At 41.9% G+C, this 15,962-nt stretch overlaps 2 protein-coding genes across 4 annotated transcripts in view; both read left to right on the top strand.

The window, feature by feature from the left end:
- The first annotated feature begins 292 nt into the window (after positions 1-292).
- On the top strand, positions 293-8,828 carry c11h5orf63 (chromosome 11 C5orf63 homolog). 3 transcript variants are annotated; one of them, XM_063211333.1, is made up of 4 exons: positions 293-442; positions 1,219-1,325; positions 8,286-8,342; positions 8,536-8,828. In XM_063211333.1, the coding sequence occupies exons 2-4, from the start codon at positions 1,221-1,223 to the stop codon at positions 8,698-8,700; spliced, it is 327 nt and encodes a 108-aa protein (XP_063067403.1). In that variant the 5' UTR covers positions 293-442; positions 1,219-1,220; the 3' UTR covers positions 8,701-8,828. The 3 variants fall into 3 exon arrangements, with proteins under 3 accessions (XP_063067403.1, XP_063067404.1, XP_063067405.1); XM_063211334.1 differs by having other exon boundaries at positions 334-553; XM_063211335.1 differs by lacking the exon at positions 293-442 and adding an exon at positions 554-641.
- Positions 8,829-9,002: 174 nt separating this feature from the next.
- Positions 9,003-15,962, top strand: part of LOC134458303 (E3 ubiquitin-protein ligase MARCHF3-like) — a 58,525-nt gene continuing 51,565 nt past the window's right edge. Inside the window, exon 1 of the mRNA XM_063210532.1 lies at positions 9,003-9,228. The gene's annotated coding sequence lies outside the window, so the exon portion shown is untranslated. The remainder of the gene's footprint in view (positions 9,229-15,962) is intronic.

Raw genomic sequence — 15,962 nt, 5'->3', positions numbered from 1 at the left:
AGTTTAAAAAATAAAAATAAAAAACACCTAACCTCACTGCAATGACTAGTGACTCGGTATTTATTAAATGTCACTTTTATCAAATCACAAGGGGCACACTTTTACGCACAAACAGTTTTATAATTTCCACTGAGAAGAAAGTTAAGCTGATGCATAGTTGGCATCATGACAATCAAATCCAGCTTTATTCAGTTAATGAGCACAAACAAATATTTGATGGGTCAGCTTAAAACTGAAACTATGTAATACGAATGTAGCCAACATTAAACGTTGCCGCTCCAAACTCTCAAACACGTAAGTGACAACCTGTCGACAAATCGAATGTCTGAAGTGCACAGGAAGCGTCATGGATCTCGTCCAATGACAGGAACGGTGCCTCCCAGTCAGTGGAAGTAGTTTTTCTCCGATAGCGAGAAGGTGAACAAGTGTCTCCTAACGTGAGGTAAAAATTGGTAAATGTAGGAAATTTGCTCGTTATTTTAACCTGGAAAGTACTCGTTCTGCATGTGTACACTACACTGTAGTACACATTTGAGGCGCAGTGCATACAAATGTACGTAGACTGTTGTCTGTCTATTTTTAGGCACGGCAGGGACGCAATACGGGGCTAAAAATAAGGCTAGCCACGAAGGTTTGCGTAGGTGAGCCTACGCAATTCGCACTACTGTTTTTAAGCGTGTTCTAATTCTATGGGATTAACCCAGTGCATTACTTTTCATGTGTAACTTTCACTTGTACAGGGTTAGTTGAGCCCACGCGCACTTTGTGCTACGAGTTGTCTGCAGACGTCACACAGAACTGAGAATAAACAAGCGCGGTCTGATGTGTGACCTAACCTTGCATGTATTCTACTTTAATAAAGTGGTCACTAATTGAAGTGACGTCTGTGTGTCGTGGGCACACCAGATACAGTTTCTGTGCAGAGTTTTGCATGTACAAATGTCCTGCCAAATTGCTATTTCAGACCGGGGCATGATGCAGATGGTCTGACATCGGTTTAGATTCGAGATCTCAAAGTACTTGCACAGATATTGGCCATTATTGGTGAATTGCATAGGCTGTTTGCTTCCCCATTGACTTATTCAGTGGAGAAAAGCCAAAACGTTACTTGACACACTTCAAACCCATACAGTAAGTTGTTGGTAGAATGCCAAGGTACAGGTCTAATGATGCCATATACATTTGTCCTCTCTTCTTTGTCCTTTGTTTATTTTGCAGAGATGCACTGGCTTAGGAGTCCACTCCAAAAAACATTTGCTCCACTGCTCACACAGAGGCTATTCTGTTCACAGAAGCAACTCCCCATTTTAACACTCTTCACAAAGGTAGGCCTATAGGACTGATTCCCTGATTTCTTGTGCAGCCATTTAAATCACATCATTCCTAAATGGCACAAGCAAACAGGCAGATCAACAACACCCAACATGACAAACTACCGGTCGAAAGTTTTGGGGTCACCACAGGAAATGAACGCGTACAACATAAGCAATTTGCTGTATAGGAGAAACTGTTGAACTGTGGAATTAATTTATTGACAATACATTGCAATAAATTGCATTCAACATTATTTAAAGCTATGCACCCACTAGACCAATATGTATCCTTAACTCATGACTACACCACATTCCACATTATTACGCAAATGACATTTCCCCAAATAATCAATATGTATGTTTTTGTTTGTTTGGTCTGGTGACCCACACTTCACTCTTCAATATACTCGTAGATTTCCATACCATTTTTAGGTGATTTGTAGGTTATGGGCATTCTAATTCACCAGACATAACATCCCATTCATTTTCAATGGGGTTTTATGTCTGGTGAGTTAGAATGTCGATACCACCAAAGCACCTAAACGTGGCATGGAAATCTACGGGTATAGGGTCATTCCACGCCAAATCAACAAGAGCCCGCGCACTTAGGTCTCAAAAAATTCTGAAAATATTACCAAGTGTACCCATGGTACTTAAGAGAAACACTGTTAATTTCTTTGAATGTAAGATGTATACTCTCCGTGTTACAGCCAATTTTAATGGGGGAGGGGGGTGCCCATTTTGTTCGCACTCTTTTTTTTGTCAAAGTTCACAATCCCGTAGCTCAAGAACTAAACCATGTAGGAAGCTCATTTGGCATGCTGGTACATAGATAGGAATAGTTTGTTGCAAAACTGTCAGTTTTGGTCTGTATGATCCTGCATCGTCATGTCATTCCCTCAAAGATGATACAAATTGTACTGGAGTTTTTGGCTGTGCTCTGTTTAGGCCTTCAGGAGACATATTTGTGCCCAACATAGCCTCATGATTTTTTCCCCTTGTAGAGAAAAGTAGGAACACTCTCATAAAAAGCTATAAATAGAAAGGAAATCCCATCAGTGTTTGACCAGAAGACCTCACAAGTCTGACCAATCATTTTGGGTGTCATTTTCAGAGCTCCAGAACCCCTTGTGGGATTGTCCACAGATTTTTATTTTATTTTTTTCTTCATTCTCCATGAATTCTTCTTTTGAAAAATGTCAATGAGACTTGTCTTATGTGATGTTTTCTTTTGTCATTTCCAACCTGAACATGGGAAACATGCACATTGAGAGCAATATGTTTTCTATGCGTTTCTTCCGCTGCCATCTGCTGGTCAAAAAAAGTAACAACATGACTCCTTGTGCCTGACCTACTGTCTCTTTTGGTGTGCGAACCTGCTCCCACATTGAACGCTCCTGAAATCATTGAAATTGAAAGGGATACCTGCACCCCTGCATAGGGTCTCTCGGGTGATCATGTCTGGGCAAAATTTGCATTTGATTATTTAGTCTTTACATTAAATGTTATCGGAATCATGTTGCTCTCTTTTTGCATTTTGCCCATGTTCAGGGTGGAAATTAAAAACGAAAACATCACATAAGACAAGTCTCATTGGCATTTTTAAAAAGAAGACTTCATGGAGAATGAAGAAAAATATAAAATAAAAATCTGTGGACAATCCCACAAGGTGTTCTGGTGCTCTGAAAATGACACCCAAAATGATTTGTCAGACTTGTGAGGTCTTCTGGTCAAACACTGATGGGGTTTCCTTTCTATTCATAGATTTTTATGGGAGTGTTTCTACTTGTATCTACAAGGGGGAAAATCATGAGGCTATGTTGGGCACAAATATATCTTCTGGAGGCCTAAACAGAGCACAGCCAAAAACTCCAGTACAATTTGAGGGAATGATATGACGATGCAGGATCATACAGACCAAAACTGACAGTTTTGCAACAAACTATTCCTATCTATGTACCAGCATGCCAAATTTGAGCTTCCTACATGGTTTAGTTCTTGAGCTACGGGCTTGTGAACTTTGACAAAAAAAAGAGTGTGAACAAAATGGGCACCCCCCTCCCCCAGTGAAATTGGCTGTAACATGCAGGGATTAAAGTTTTCCGTCGCTACGACGGAATTCCGTCAACTGGATTTTAGTTTGGACGGATTTCCGTCCGTATAATTTATGTCAATTAATTTACATTTTTTACTTTCCAACTGAACTCAAATCGAGAGCACTCCTGGTCATGAGAAGGGGACGAGAGGTGTGTTTGGTGTAGGCCTACGGATGTAGTTAGGATACATTCCACCATTGGCGGTGTGATACAACATTCACTCATCAGTAGCCTAGTTTTGGGTCATCCCCTGTTCTTCCGTGTTCCAAAAAAAAGTACACGAGCGGTCAACAATTCTGTGGCAGCGCAACGCGAGAGATAAAAAAAAATAAATAGCCAAAATTGTTGCTGATGGCAGAAAAGAAAATAATTGTAATACAATGTATAAAGTGCAGTGACGTTTCCATATCATTGCACCTGCCGTAGCAGATATTTAGAAAAAAAAAATGAATAGTTTACTTCGACTGCGTATGATGTCCTTTTCATGAAGGGTTTGCCTTTTAAGCATTGTGACTCTTACTAGCATTAGTCATAGCCCCAATGGGACGACTATGGCAGCTAACTAGGATAGCCTACCATGCGTTTCATCCTCTATGTTTAGCGCGTTTGACTTGCTGCGTGTAGAGCTAGTTGTCTTTTTGACAACGGATAATTCACAGTCTCATCTGTACTCATAGCAGATTAACTTTGTTGTTGCCGATATATATATTCAAGAAATAAGTTAAAAATGGGTTGCATTTGGGTCACGGATAGGCTATCCCTGGCAGAGCCAATTTATGCCACGTCATGTTCTGATGGGTGGACTCATGGTCGATAAATGCCGTTTCGACGTTTGTTTCACTTTCAAGGCTGGTTACTGTGTGACGCTATTTCTGCTAACTGGAATAGTGTGCAGCAGCAACAGTTGTGTGTGCGCTTGTTTTTGAGTGGCTCAACGTCTGTGCCCATCTTCTCGGACTATGCGTTTCGTTTGAGTTCAGTTAGCCTATTTGCGCACTGCGCACTCAGGACTGATTGGTGGGTGATTTGCCTTGATTCGAGTGGAAAGCTGCGCGACAAGCTTGGGAAAGTGTGTTACCTTTGTAAACGATAGGTCTGTGACTGTCGTGTCTGCTGCGTCCTGTCAGCTTGTAGAACACGTACGCATAGGAAGAATCGGGGACGTTTTTTGAATCAATGGTAAGCGTGTGCTTGGCACCGCACATCGAGAAGCAAAAAAGTAGCCAGTAGTTTTCAAAACGGTAGAACACAGAGGTAGACATACCGCACCCTGTTTGTAAACGTCAACAAGTTATTTGTAACAGGATGAATACTGAAAAAGGCCGAAGGTTGAAAAACATACAAATAATTAAAGCTAGTTTTCTCCCTCTGATTGCTATGATCAGGGCTTTTTAAATGTCAGAAATACAACTGCAAGCAATGCGCACCATTGCTTTCACCAGAACAGTGTTTGCCCATTCTAATGTGAAAGACAAAATATAGCCTACTACTACAACAAAAAACCCATAATGGGATCACTCACTGTATCAACACATTGCAATTCCAAGTCAATAATTCTGTGAGATCAGCTACCATTTTGAAGCAGCATTCATTGTGAATCCATTCTGCATGATTGTTGTGAACAATTCATAAACAATGGGTAGAAATAAGAGGAAATAACCAAAACCTGCCCCAAATTTCAGTTCAATCTGTGCAGTCTGATACAGTAGTATTCATTTATCCCTCCATTCTCGGCCAGTTCTAGTCAATCTGGTGAGCGGCCTAGGCCTGCCCGCCCTCTTTCCTTTTTTGTATTTAGAAATTGGCATCTGTAACATAGCATTGTAGGCTTGCATCTGATTGAGCACATGTGATTCTAGTACCTACAGGTACACTCATACTGAGTCTATATAGGTCTACTGAGTGTATAATGAATATTCATTGTTCATGTGAAGTGTAAAGATTTATGTTGGTTGAAGTTCTGATTTTGTGGCACTTTTTGGTATTACTGGCGCCCTCAAGACATAGGCCTATTCTGCTCTAGGCGACTGCCCCGTCTGCCTATGCCGCTGGCTCTGGCACCATTCCTTGCATGTATGTTTCGACATGAGGGCAGAGCCTGGCTACATTGGTTTTCGTAGGGTTACGGAGTGATACTCGATCGGGTGCCTAACCGGTAAAAAAGTTCAGTCAGATTACTTTTTTTTGCTTTAATCCCTGAACATGGAGAGTATACATCTTACATTCAAATAAAGTAACAGTGTTTCTCTTAAGTACCATGGGTACACTCAGTAATATTTTCAGAATTTTTTGAGACCTAAGTGCGCGGGCTCCTGCTGATTTGGCGTGGAATGACCCTATATTGAAGAGTGAAGTGTGGGTCACCAGACCAAACAAACAAAAACAGCTGAGAGCAAAGCATCAAGGATATCTGGGCCTCCATAACTCCCGTGCAATGCTCTGCCATTGACTTCAATGTTAAATGCAGCATTCTGATTACAGCTTATAACCAAGTTTTGAACATTGAAATGTAATTTAGAAGGTACCAAATGCCAACAGTATTGATGTAAATGGGGAAAAAAGAAAGATATTTGGATTACAACACTACAGAACTGTTTTGCATAATAATTTGGAACAGAGCATTTTGGTCATTTTAAGTTTTTTTTATTATTTTGAAAAATACTGTTATCATTGGAAGGTTCACTCAAAAACTTTTTAATTGTACTCTAATGGCTGATGACTTGAAAATTATGACGACTGTCATACATATTGATTATTTGGGGAAATGTCATTTGCGTAACAATGTGGAATGCGGTGTAATCAAAGTGTAGACACATTCTGCATTAATAACAGACAGTTGCAGTTCTACACTGACGCACTCCCTTGGCTAGATAAGATCCCGTCCATAAGCTCCCGCCACCCCCAATGAGCTCTATGATCGCGAGTTGTAGTAAGTTATATATATATATATATAGTTATATACTAGATGTTATACATGTCAATAGAAATAGTAGAATCTCAGCTTCCCAATAACGTATGGCACTTTACTGTAAACATGGTCAAGACTATGGACTTTTAATTCATAATAGCAGGCCCCATTAGGTTCATTCTGATGGATAGAAATTCATGTTGCTACCTTGTTCTTGAATTTGTAGGCAAGGTGGCTATGCAACAATTGTGAAACACCTTCCATTGGGAAGGGCAGAACTGGAGCTTTCCATGGTTCCATGCATTCTCTAATAAACCAAATGAATGTCTGTAGAAAACAAGATTAAAACATGTGAAACAAAAGAAATATGCACTCCACGCTTCTAATTTAACACTCTATTGCAACCAGAGCAGGACTAAATCATAAATAGAGAGTCAATTTTTGTTATTTATTTTATCAGTGCATTCAGACTAACGTTTCGTCTTGCGTCTTCATCTCAATCCTCGACTGTGATGCATGTCGAAATGTTAGTCTGAATACACTGGTAAGATAAATAACAAAAATAGACATCTGTGTGGCACAAGATAAAAAAATGTATTCTTATGTAATAAATATGTGAAACAGGTTGGTTATATTTCATCCTACTACTTACCTTTGTACCATTTAAAGCTATTCATTTAGATGTCTACAACTTGAATTGCAAAAAAATAAATGGGAATAAATAGCGTGACTCCAAACTTTTGAACGTTAGTGTAGTTGGCGTATCATAACCATATAATAGAAGATGGAAAAAATGCCAGCCATCACATAGTTCAAAAGAGTTGGGAGGTGTGCTGTTACACGTTTCCAGCAACAATGCTTTGGGGAGTAGATTTGAAGCAGTAGGTTAAAGCCTGCACATCCAAAAACATCTGAGCTGGTGGCAGGACAACCAAATGATATCATGAAATGAAAAAAGTCCGCTTCAACCAGGATTTTTCTGCTTTCTTGGAGAATAGATTTAACTTATCCCAGCAAGGCTGGCCCAACAGCAAACAACATCGATCTGGGCTCACAGTGCACCAATGGCTAATTCTCCGTTGACATCTGTAAAGTTAAACGCAAAGGAATAATGATTCAGTAGGTGCATCAGTGCTCTCAACAGTGTTGCTTGGATCATTGAGTGGGCATAAGATTGAGCGTAATGTCACTGATAACATACACATAAAAAACAAACATCCCTGTGAGGAACCACAACAAAACACTCGGGTTTTGACTGACGACAGCCCAGGACTGCACTTGGACCAGGAACAGGCTCCCTCTATGTGTTAATTTACCATAAATCATACATTACTTACAACATAATTCCAATATCGTTCATGTACCCTTATTGTAAAGTGTTACCCTAAATCAGACGTGGGCAAACCCAGGCCCAGGGGCCACATGCGGCCCCCTGAGCCATTTCATGTGGCCCCCAGAGCCATTACAAGAAAGATAACTTTTAAATCCAAATTCAAACGGTTACTCAATATTCTTAAAATGCTACCTAAAACAAGAGTCTTGCACATTTAAGATTAACCAAATACATAGGCTTCTAAATACATTTAATTACAATGTGCAGGAGTATCATTGCTGCCAAGTTACGTCATCTATGTTTTATCATTGACATGGGCAAGTTGTCTGTGGCATCTGGTCCTTCGGGCAATATTCTAAACCCAATGTGGCCCTCGGGCCAAAATAATTGCCCACTCCTGCCCTAAATGGTGGGCCGGTTAAAAAAAAACAAAAAAAAACTAACAGGCAAAATAAAATAACACCCCCCAACAAATCCCCTCAGCATGGTCCTCTCAGCATTGTCCACTACCACATGCCCTGTATGCCAGATGAAGCAGTCCAGGCATGCTGCTGCCTGTCTATTGCTTACATTGTACAAATGAATGAATCTGAAAGCTGTTCAACCACTAAGGGGGGAATTGTGTTCTTTTTCAGGATCCATGCCCACTTTGTGATGATGCAAAAGAAGTCCTTGAACCATATAAGCACAGAGTAAGGGAAATTCTAGGTTTCGTAACATCAGTAGGCCAATTATATGTATAGGCTATCTGTAAAGCACTCAATCTAATTTACATTATACAACCAAGCTTAGCAGAGTTTTTTCCGATGCAGTTCAGTTCAGAACTGCCACATCAATAAAACTGTAGCCAATGAGTGATTGTGTTTCTTTTATCTTTTTTTACAGTTCATACTACATCAAGTGGACATAACCGCGCCCGACAATAAAGTATGGTACGATAGGTACAAGTTTGACATACCTGTATTCCATCTGAATGGCCAGTTTCTAATGATGCATCGAGTCAACACAACACTTCTTGAGAAGAGTTTATCAAAGCTCGAGGACAGCTAGTTCATGGGCTTCATGTATGCATCAATAATATGTTTTTCTTTTTTCTTTTCTTCGATCACAACATGTTTTTGGCTGTGAGGAGATTTTCTAGGCGATATGTAATAAAGATCATGTATATTTCACCGTGATATGTTTACATGTGGTCTTTGTTTGCCATAAGAGGATTAATCTATCAAGTGCCACAGCTCGAGAGCAACATCATCAGCATCTGCTCGTGCAGCCACCAGGATGCGCGGTGTAGCCTTTTGGTACCCAGTCTCGCGCTCAGCCTCAGCCTGTGAACAGAGACCCTCCCATTGGTGGCAAGTTTTGTTATTGTAGCCAGCCCATTGGCTGGAACGAACCGTTATACTGAACGTCGGACTAGCCAGTCTGTCGTGCACTCAACAGCTGACCGTGGAAGTTGGTGTGGTATACTGGAGCTGTAGCGAGTACCCTGTCTCGGGAAGTTGCTTTCTGTTATACTGAAAAAGGGACACAGAGCATATAAACAGGGAAACTGATCAACTTCACACATGGTGTTTTAAGGTAAGACACTGCTCCTTAATGCCTCAAAAACCTTCGTATTGCCCGGTGATGTGACCGACAGACGCATGAAACGCTTGGGGAAGGAGGGGTCGGTGTGGTCGTTTTGTTAGATCAGCCATCCATTGTAGAAATATCGATTCTGAAAGAATGTGCCATCAGCAAATAGGTTACTTTTTGCAGTACACATCTCATAAAAACTCGTGCCGTGCGTTTCCAGAAAAAAATAACCAGTGTTTATGACATCTGGACACCGGAATAAAATCATGGCAATTCACGTGTAGTGTTATTGCGCTTTCAGAATACCTGTCCATCGTTTGCGTAGAACGATATCTCTGATTTTGGGCAGACAGAGTATGACTTGGCAAATGTGTGCGTATCACGCGACCCCTCAGCTCACCAAATGTAGCTGTTTGGAATGCCAAGCTCCATAGATGTCACATTTGCCGCCAGCGGATGACTACTCAGTTCATTTCTCTCACAGTTGCCATAGCTCTCAGCTGTTGCTGCGTCGGAGTTAATTTCCAAAGAGCGCTCTTTCCCGTGTGAGAGTTGAAGCTGAGCTACTTTGGGCCGTCCTGTAGTCTGTTTGACACAACATATTTCATTGACATTGCAACCCCCAAACAAAAATGAAACTAAAACGCAACGCGGAGGTCGACATTCGACCTACCTACCCAGGAAATGGTAGCGCACGTGAAGCCCACCTACGTAGGCCTACTTGTCAAGGTGCTTCCACATGCCACAATAAAAATAATAATGATAAAAAAAAAACATTTATTATTGTTAATCAGCTCTTTACGATTTGTTTGTCGTTTTTCTAGGATACAGAAGGCAGTGTCTTTGTGATAAATATCCAAAGAAAACAGTGTTAAATGTGCAGTGAAGAAGAAACACCATGTCACAGCTATGCAATCTTTATTTCTTGTCTCCAAAATATTTATACCACTGTATTGTATGATCCAGATTTCATCATGATACAGAATGGGGGGAAACCCCTAAGCCTACTAGACGAAATGATCATAATTGTATATGACTAAATTACAAAACCTCAATTGATGTCTCGATTCAGGCACTGGTTGTGTCCAAGATACAATAGAAAGAGCAAAATACATTGCTGGCTGGCAGTGCCAGGCCTGTTGAAAGGTAGACGTCCTGAATGGCACTACTGGTTAAATGCACAGTGCTCTACTGTGCACAGGCACTAACCATCACAACTGGATACACTGCATCAGCTGTAGGCTACTGGCTCTAGATCACATCAGTATCGCCGAACCAGCAAAGCACTCCGATGCAGCAGCAATGACCATTTTAGTGATAGATAGATAGATAGATAGATAGATAGATAGATAGATAGATAGATAGATAGATAGATAGATGTGTGGAGGGAGAATGTGCACAGAGAGAGAATCGCTGCATGGTGAGGATTAGGCAGCCTAGCTGGTTGGTGGTCAAATCATTGAAGTATGTCTGGAATGGTGATCCCCCCCCCCCCATTTGGTTTGGCATTGGTTTTTTATGGCATTGTACCCTGAGCTGAGTACAGTTCAGTACATGGTGTTCATAAAACCCTCATTCTGAGTGCTATATACAAGGCCAGGTCGGTAAAGTGGTATCATTTCATTATACATTATAGCCTTGTGCTCATGCTCCATATACTGTTATATGGACTGTCATGTTTTTTACGACTCAACACTGTAATTCTGGGTCCTTGCCAAGAATTTACTGTGTTCCCTGAGCAGGACTGATGAAGCAAGGACCATGGTGATTTCTTGAGTATGCCTTTCCGGCCCCTTGGCACAGGGGGAGGACAAAGGGGTCCTTTTTCTAGGGCCCAGGAAAAGTTCGGGCCCAGAAATAGGATCCCATTACATTATATGTCTTGAGAAGGGGGCCCTTTCAGATGACTTTGCCCGGGGCCCGGCTAAAGCCTGTCAGCAGCCCTGATGCCTTTATACAGTATTGTGTGGGCCTACTTTCCCTGAGCAAGATGATGAATAGTTTGTTGATAGTGCGCTCCATACAATAATGCAGAACGTGCTCTGTGCCTCTGGAATTGTCACTCCGGTGCAGAGGGAACAGGACGGGGGCATACAGTAAAACCAGAGATTCTTTAAGTATATAGAGATATGCCAATGTAATAGGTTGCTATGGGCACCTAACATGACCAGGTTCCGGTCTGCCTAAAGGAGCGTGTCATACTGCTCCTAGCATTGAATAGAACAGTCCTTAGGTCTGCCTAAAGGGGGATTCCCCCCCTCCCCATTGCAATAATAGAACCCGGAAACAATGGGCCAATGGAACCTCTCTCTCTATTCTCTCTGGTAAAACCAAAGAGAAGGATGATGCTGCATAGATGTCTTCTTTTTTACATTTCTGTATTGCTGCACAGAGGCATTAGAAATTATGTTTCAAACAAACTTTCGATGCTGCAAGCTTCTTCCTCAGAGTTTGCGGACGTCGAAACGCTAGTCTAATCCACCTGTAAAGGCTTTTTTTAACTTAAAAAGCCAAAAACAAGACACCCGTGCTGCACCAACTTTCTGTTTTGTTTTAGTGCTCCTCCAGCCCAGACACTTGCACTGCGCTGTTGGCCCCTGCTATCTCCTGTGTGGTCGTTATCACCCTCTAGTCTTGAACCACAGGGCTCCTCAGCGTTTAGATAAGCTCATATGCCGTCTGGAGGCCTCAAGGTGGGTCTCTAGTCTGTACTGTAGTTCCCATATACAGTACCCCTCACTCTGACGCATTCAAGTCAGATTGTTGTTTTTTTCTTGGTTGTTGATGTTTGTTCAAGTGTTCTTCATGTTGTTTACCCTATAGATCAGTGATTCTCAAACTTATGGGCCTGGGCCCACTGGGCTGCAAAGGTATTCCTAAAATCATTTTCTAAACATCTAAATAATATTCACTGCAGCGTTGCTGTTGACTATTCATCTCAGTTGTATTGTTTATTGGGTCAGAGGTGGGTCCCGAACATTTGTGACCCTTTCAATGGGGACTCAAGTTGGAAAAGGTTGGGAACCCCTGCTAGAGATAATCATGGATTTCTTTCTGGGAATGAAGAGTCTGTCTTTGTGCTGTGTCACACACAATGCAGCATGTAAAGAAAAGGCCTTCGATCTGTACTGTCCTTGCCTAATTGTATATATTTTTTGTCCTCCATACAAATACGCATTGTTACTTACAGAGGACATTTTTTGTGTGTTTTATTTTTTCAACAGAGATGGTGGCTTGTCAGAATAAGACATTTTAAAACCCTGTGTACTTTTGTGAGCTACTTGAGGGACAATGTAGCCTACTTGAAAAAGAACAACTTACTAGCTAGTGTAGATGGTTTTGGCTTTGCGAAGCTCATCCACCCTCGTTGCAGGGCCTACACAGTAAAACTTTCAGAGTTGATTTAACACATACAGAGTATGACCACCACTGAGTCTTTAGTTTGACGCTTTAGGTGTGGAATTAACATTAGTGACGATAGAGGTCATTTACTTTTCTCAGCAGCTCCATTAATGTCTGTCATTGTGAGGCGCGGGGAAAGTGGAGAAACAATGCCAGGCGATTTATGAAGTTCAGAGGTCCGAGAGAGAAACGACAAGACAATTAGTCATTTCTTAATGAAAGCAGAGGTTTCCCTTGTTCTTTCTCTGTAGTCTATCAAAGAGTGTACCATTGGGGGCCCTGTTGCTAAGCAATTTAGGCAAAAGTGCTGGATGCTCCATTTTAACTGTGGGTGGGAAAAAAAAGACGACGAAACAAACATAGTAGTGTGTCACAGAAACACTTATCCCGGCTTATGCAAAAAGAAAACAACATATTTGTAGCATATTGTTGGAGAAGAGATGGTAAACAGCGCCACTAATCCCTTCCATATTTCATGTTAATGGAGGATGAAGCCAGCAGAGAAGCTTTTACTCTAAAGTCTCGTGCAACTCAGACAGCTGTGTCCTAATGGTTAAGAAGTGGTCTTGGCAATGCAGTATGGCAGATTGTAAAATATATCCGTAGGAAGAAGACGCATGGATGCCTTTTTGGTCTTGTGTAGCCTTGTCTTTTTTGTCATACCATGAGTACCCTCTAACTTACTTAGTTCTCAACCTTTTTTGAACAAACACCCCCTTTACCTCATCATAAGGCTCCCAATGCCCCTTGACTTCAGCATAAGCCTGCGATCAATGCCCCTGTCGTGCCGAAAAGCGAGTCCCTGCCAGAACACGAGTGCCTTCATTGAAACCAATGGAAACCAATGACCAATTTTTCAGATATTTTTTACCCATTTTTGCAGACAAATCCGACACAATTTAAGATGGAAAGCCTATCAATAAAGCATCTACATTCCTTCTGGAAGTATTACAAAGAGCTGGTTACAATTTCAGTATTATTTCCATAAAAAGAATCGAAGAATTGTCTTAACGAATGTTACGGTTTCATTCAAATAGCTCATATTAAGTGGAGGATGAGTAGTTTCATAAGCATATTTTTAGTTCATAAATTGTGTAATTCATTCTGCAAAAATTTGTATAATTTTCTCTCAAAAAATGTCATTGGTTTCAATGAGGGCACTCGTGTTCTGACAGGGACTCGCTTTTCGGCACGGCACCCCCAATGGCAACAAAGCACCGCCCCTTCTCAGCTTTATCCTTCTCAATGCCCCTGAGGGCTCCCTAAAGCCCCATAGGGGGGGGCAGAGTGGTTGCATGTGCCCACTGCTGAACTGGACTGGTTTGGAGCCATTGGCCTACACCCTTTGAGCAAGTCATGCAGTCCTCGTACCACAAATTGCTCCACCAATTGCTGTACCCTGTAACTAAACTTACTGTAAGTTGCTTTCAATAAAAGCGTCAGCTTACTGTAAAGTAGTGTGACGTAGTATGAATTCACACCAGTGACGATGACATCCTTTCACTGACTGACTATATGGCGGAGTGCTCTGTGTCCATGGTTTGTCATGGAGAACCTCGGAGTTGGAGCTCGGGTGTTCCACAAGAAATTGTGGGGGCCGTAAAAGATAAATAGTTCATTTTGTGTCCCAACCCCAATGATACTGTAGCCCATTTGAAGCTCTGGGTTACCGAAGCTCCTTCTTGACGATGGGCGGTAGCCTGTTCACTCTTCGGTTCACTATATTGTTACAATATTTCGATGACAATGACAAAGACAAAGTCTTAAGTAACAGATTAAGACATGGTTATTACCACTTTAGTTTTACAGTAATGTTGTAACAGAAGCTGTGCACAAAGGGGTTAATTGTCCTCATTTACCACTGATTACCTGAGCCCCAGGTGAAGCATGATATGTTGTGTTATTGGTCTAAATTTAGACCCTAGTGATTTTATTTTTGGGTTATTTTCATACCATCCATTGCTAAAATTCATCTTGACATCTGTAGTGAAAGCGGTATTCAAATAGTATTCACAGACAGACACTCCAAAGGTTGGGGCAGTCATTGAACATGACGTTTACATGCAGTCTGCAGCATGGCCCTGGCCTGTCTCTCTGCCTTCAGTCACGTTTTCACACCATGGGAGTGAACATCCGCACTCGTACCAATCGGTGATGGTGATCGATCACAGTCATTGATCAGGTCTTCTGCCAACTCTGCTGGGAATCCCGACCTTTTTCCAGGACAGGACACGGCCGAAAGATATATTGTCGATAAATATGAAGAGAGAGAGAGTCTGTGTGTGTGTGTGTGTGTGTTGTGTGTGTGTGTGTCAGTCCCTCTGTGGCAGCACTGACGATACAAAACTCAAGCGATCGAACAGCAGCACACTATGGGTTAGTGTAAGCCAAGACAGTGTGAATGGAGGGGAATTGCAGCATGGAAAAATAACATAAAGGGCAGAGATCCCACATGGGGCCTGATCTGTACTAATGCCCCATGAGGGCAGATGGTCCATGATTAAGCTGTTCGCGGGGGGGGGGGGGGTACAGTAATAGAGGATTGTTGGGGAGTGAGTGGGGTGGGGGTGGGGTTGGTGGTGGTGGTGGTAGTAGAGGGAGAGTGAGGGTCTTTGTCACACTGAGTGGAGAGGAAAGGGGTGTACAGTTGAGTAGAGGGGTGTTGGGGAGTGAGTGGGAGTCTCTGCGCTACACAGTGTGTGTGTGTGTGGGTTGGGATTACAGTAGTGGAGGGGTGGTGGGTAGCGATGTTCTCTGTGCCACGATTAAACGGTGGGGGTCGTAGAGGGGTATTTGGGAATGAGTGTGTGTGTGTGTGTGGTGGTGGTGGTGGGGGGGGGTGCTCTGTGCCACATCAAGTGCACAACCCAGTGTGCAAGGCTCCCTTGCTCCTCCTGGTACCAACTGGCTCCTATACTGTGATAATGTGCAGTACTTGGACTATGTGTAGTACTTGTGTAAGCTACTTAATTGTTTTAGTATGTAAGTTGTATATTTGCTGTACTTTATGTTATTTATTTACTTTTTTTATTTCTGATGTATGTATGTTTGGATGTATGGGTGCTGTATCACAGAAAATATCTGTATACAGTAGGTGTACGCTATTACGTTGAATCTGTTGTGCAGTATGTTTTATGTGTATGATGTGTATGCTGCTAGATACCTTTATTTCCCTCTCATGGTGTACTAGTACCCTATCAGTCCAGTCCTGAGAAAGGCTGGGTAGCAGCCAGTTTGTAGTTGATGTCATTGACACGATACAATTCAGTGCAGTACAGGTTCATTCAGAAAACAGATACTATATCTTGATATAGTTTACTAGAGAGGACCGCTGA

This window comes from Engraulis encrasicolus, chromosome 11 (genome assembly GCF_034702125.1).
Source record: "Engraulis encrasicolus isolate BLACKSEA-1 chromosome 11, IST_EnEncr_1.0, whole genome shotgun sequence".
NCBI lineage: Eukaryota > Metazoa > Chordata > Actinopteri > Clupeiformes > Engraulidae > Engraulis > Engraulis encrasicolus.
Note: the sequence above shows the minus strand (reverse complement) of the source record. Positions and strands in the feature narration are given on the sequence as shown.

Excerpts from the sequence above, each read along its gene's own strand:
- c11h5orf63 (XM_063211333.1), top strand. The coding sequence starts at position 1,221 with ATGCACTGGCTTAGGAGTCCACTCCAAAAAACATTTGCTCCACTGCTC. Across the intron at positions 1,326-8,285 it reads TTTTAACACTCTTCACAAAG|GATCCATGCCCACTTTGTGA; the intron begins GTAGGCCTATAG and ends GTTCTTTTTCAG. Across the intron at positions 8,343-8,535 it reads TTGAACCATATAAGCACAGA|TTCATACTACATCAAGTGGA; the intron begins GTAAGGGAAATT and ends CTTTTTTTACAG.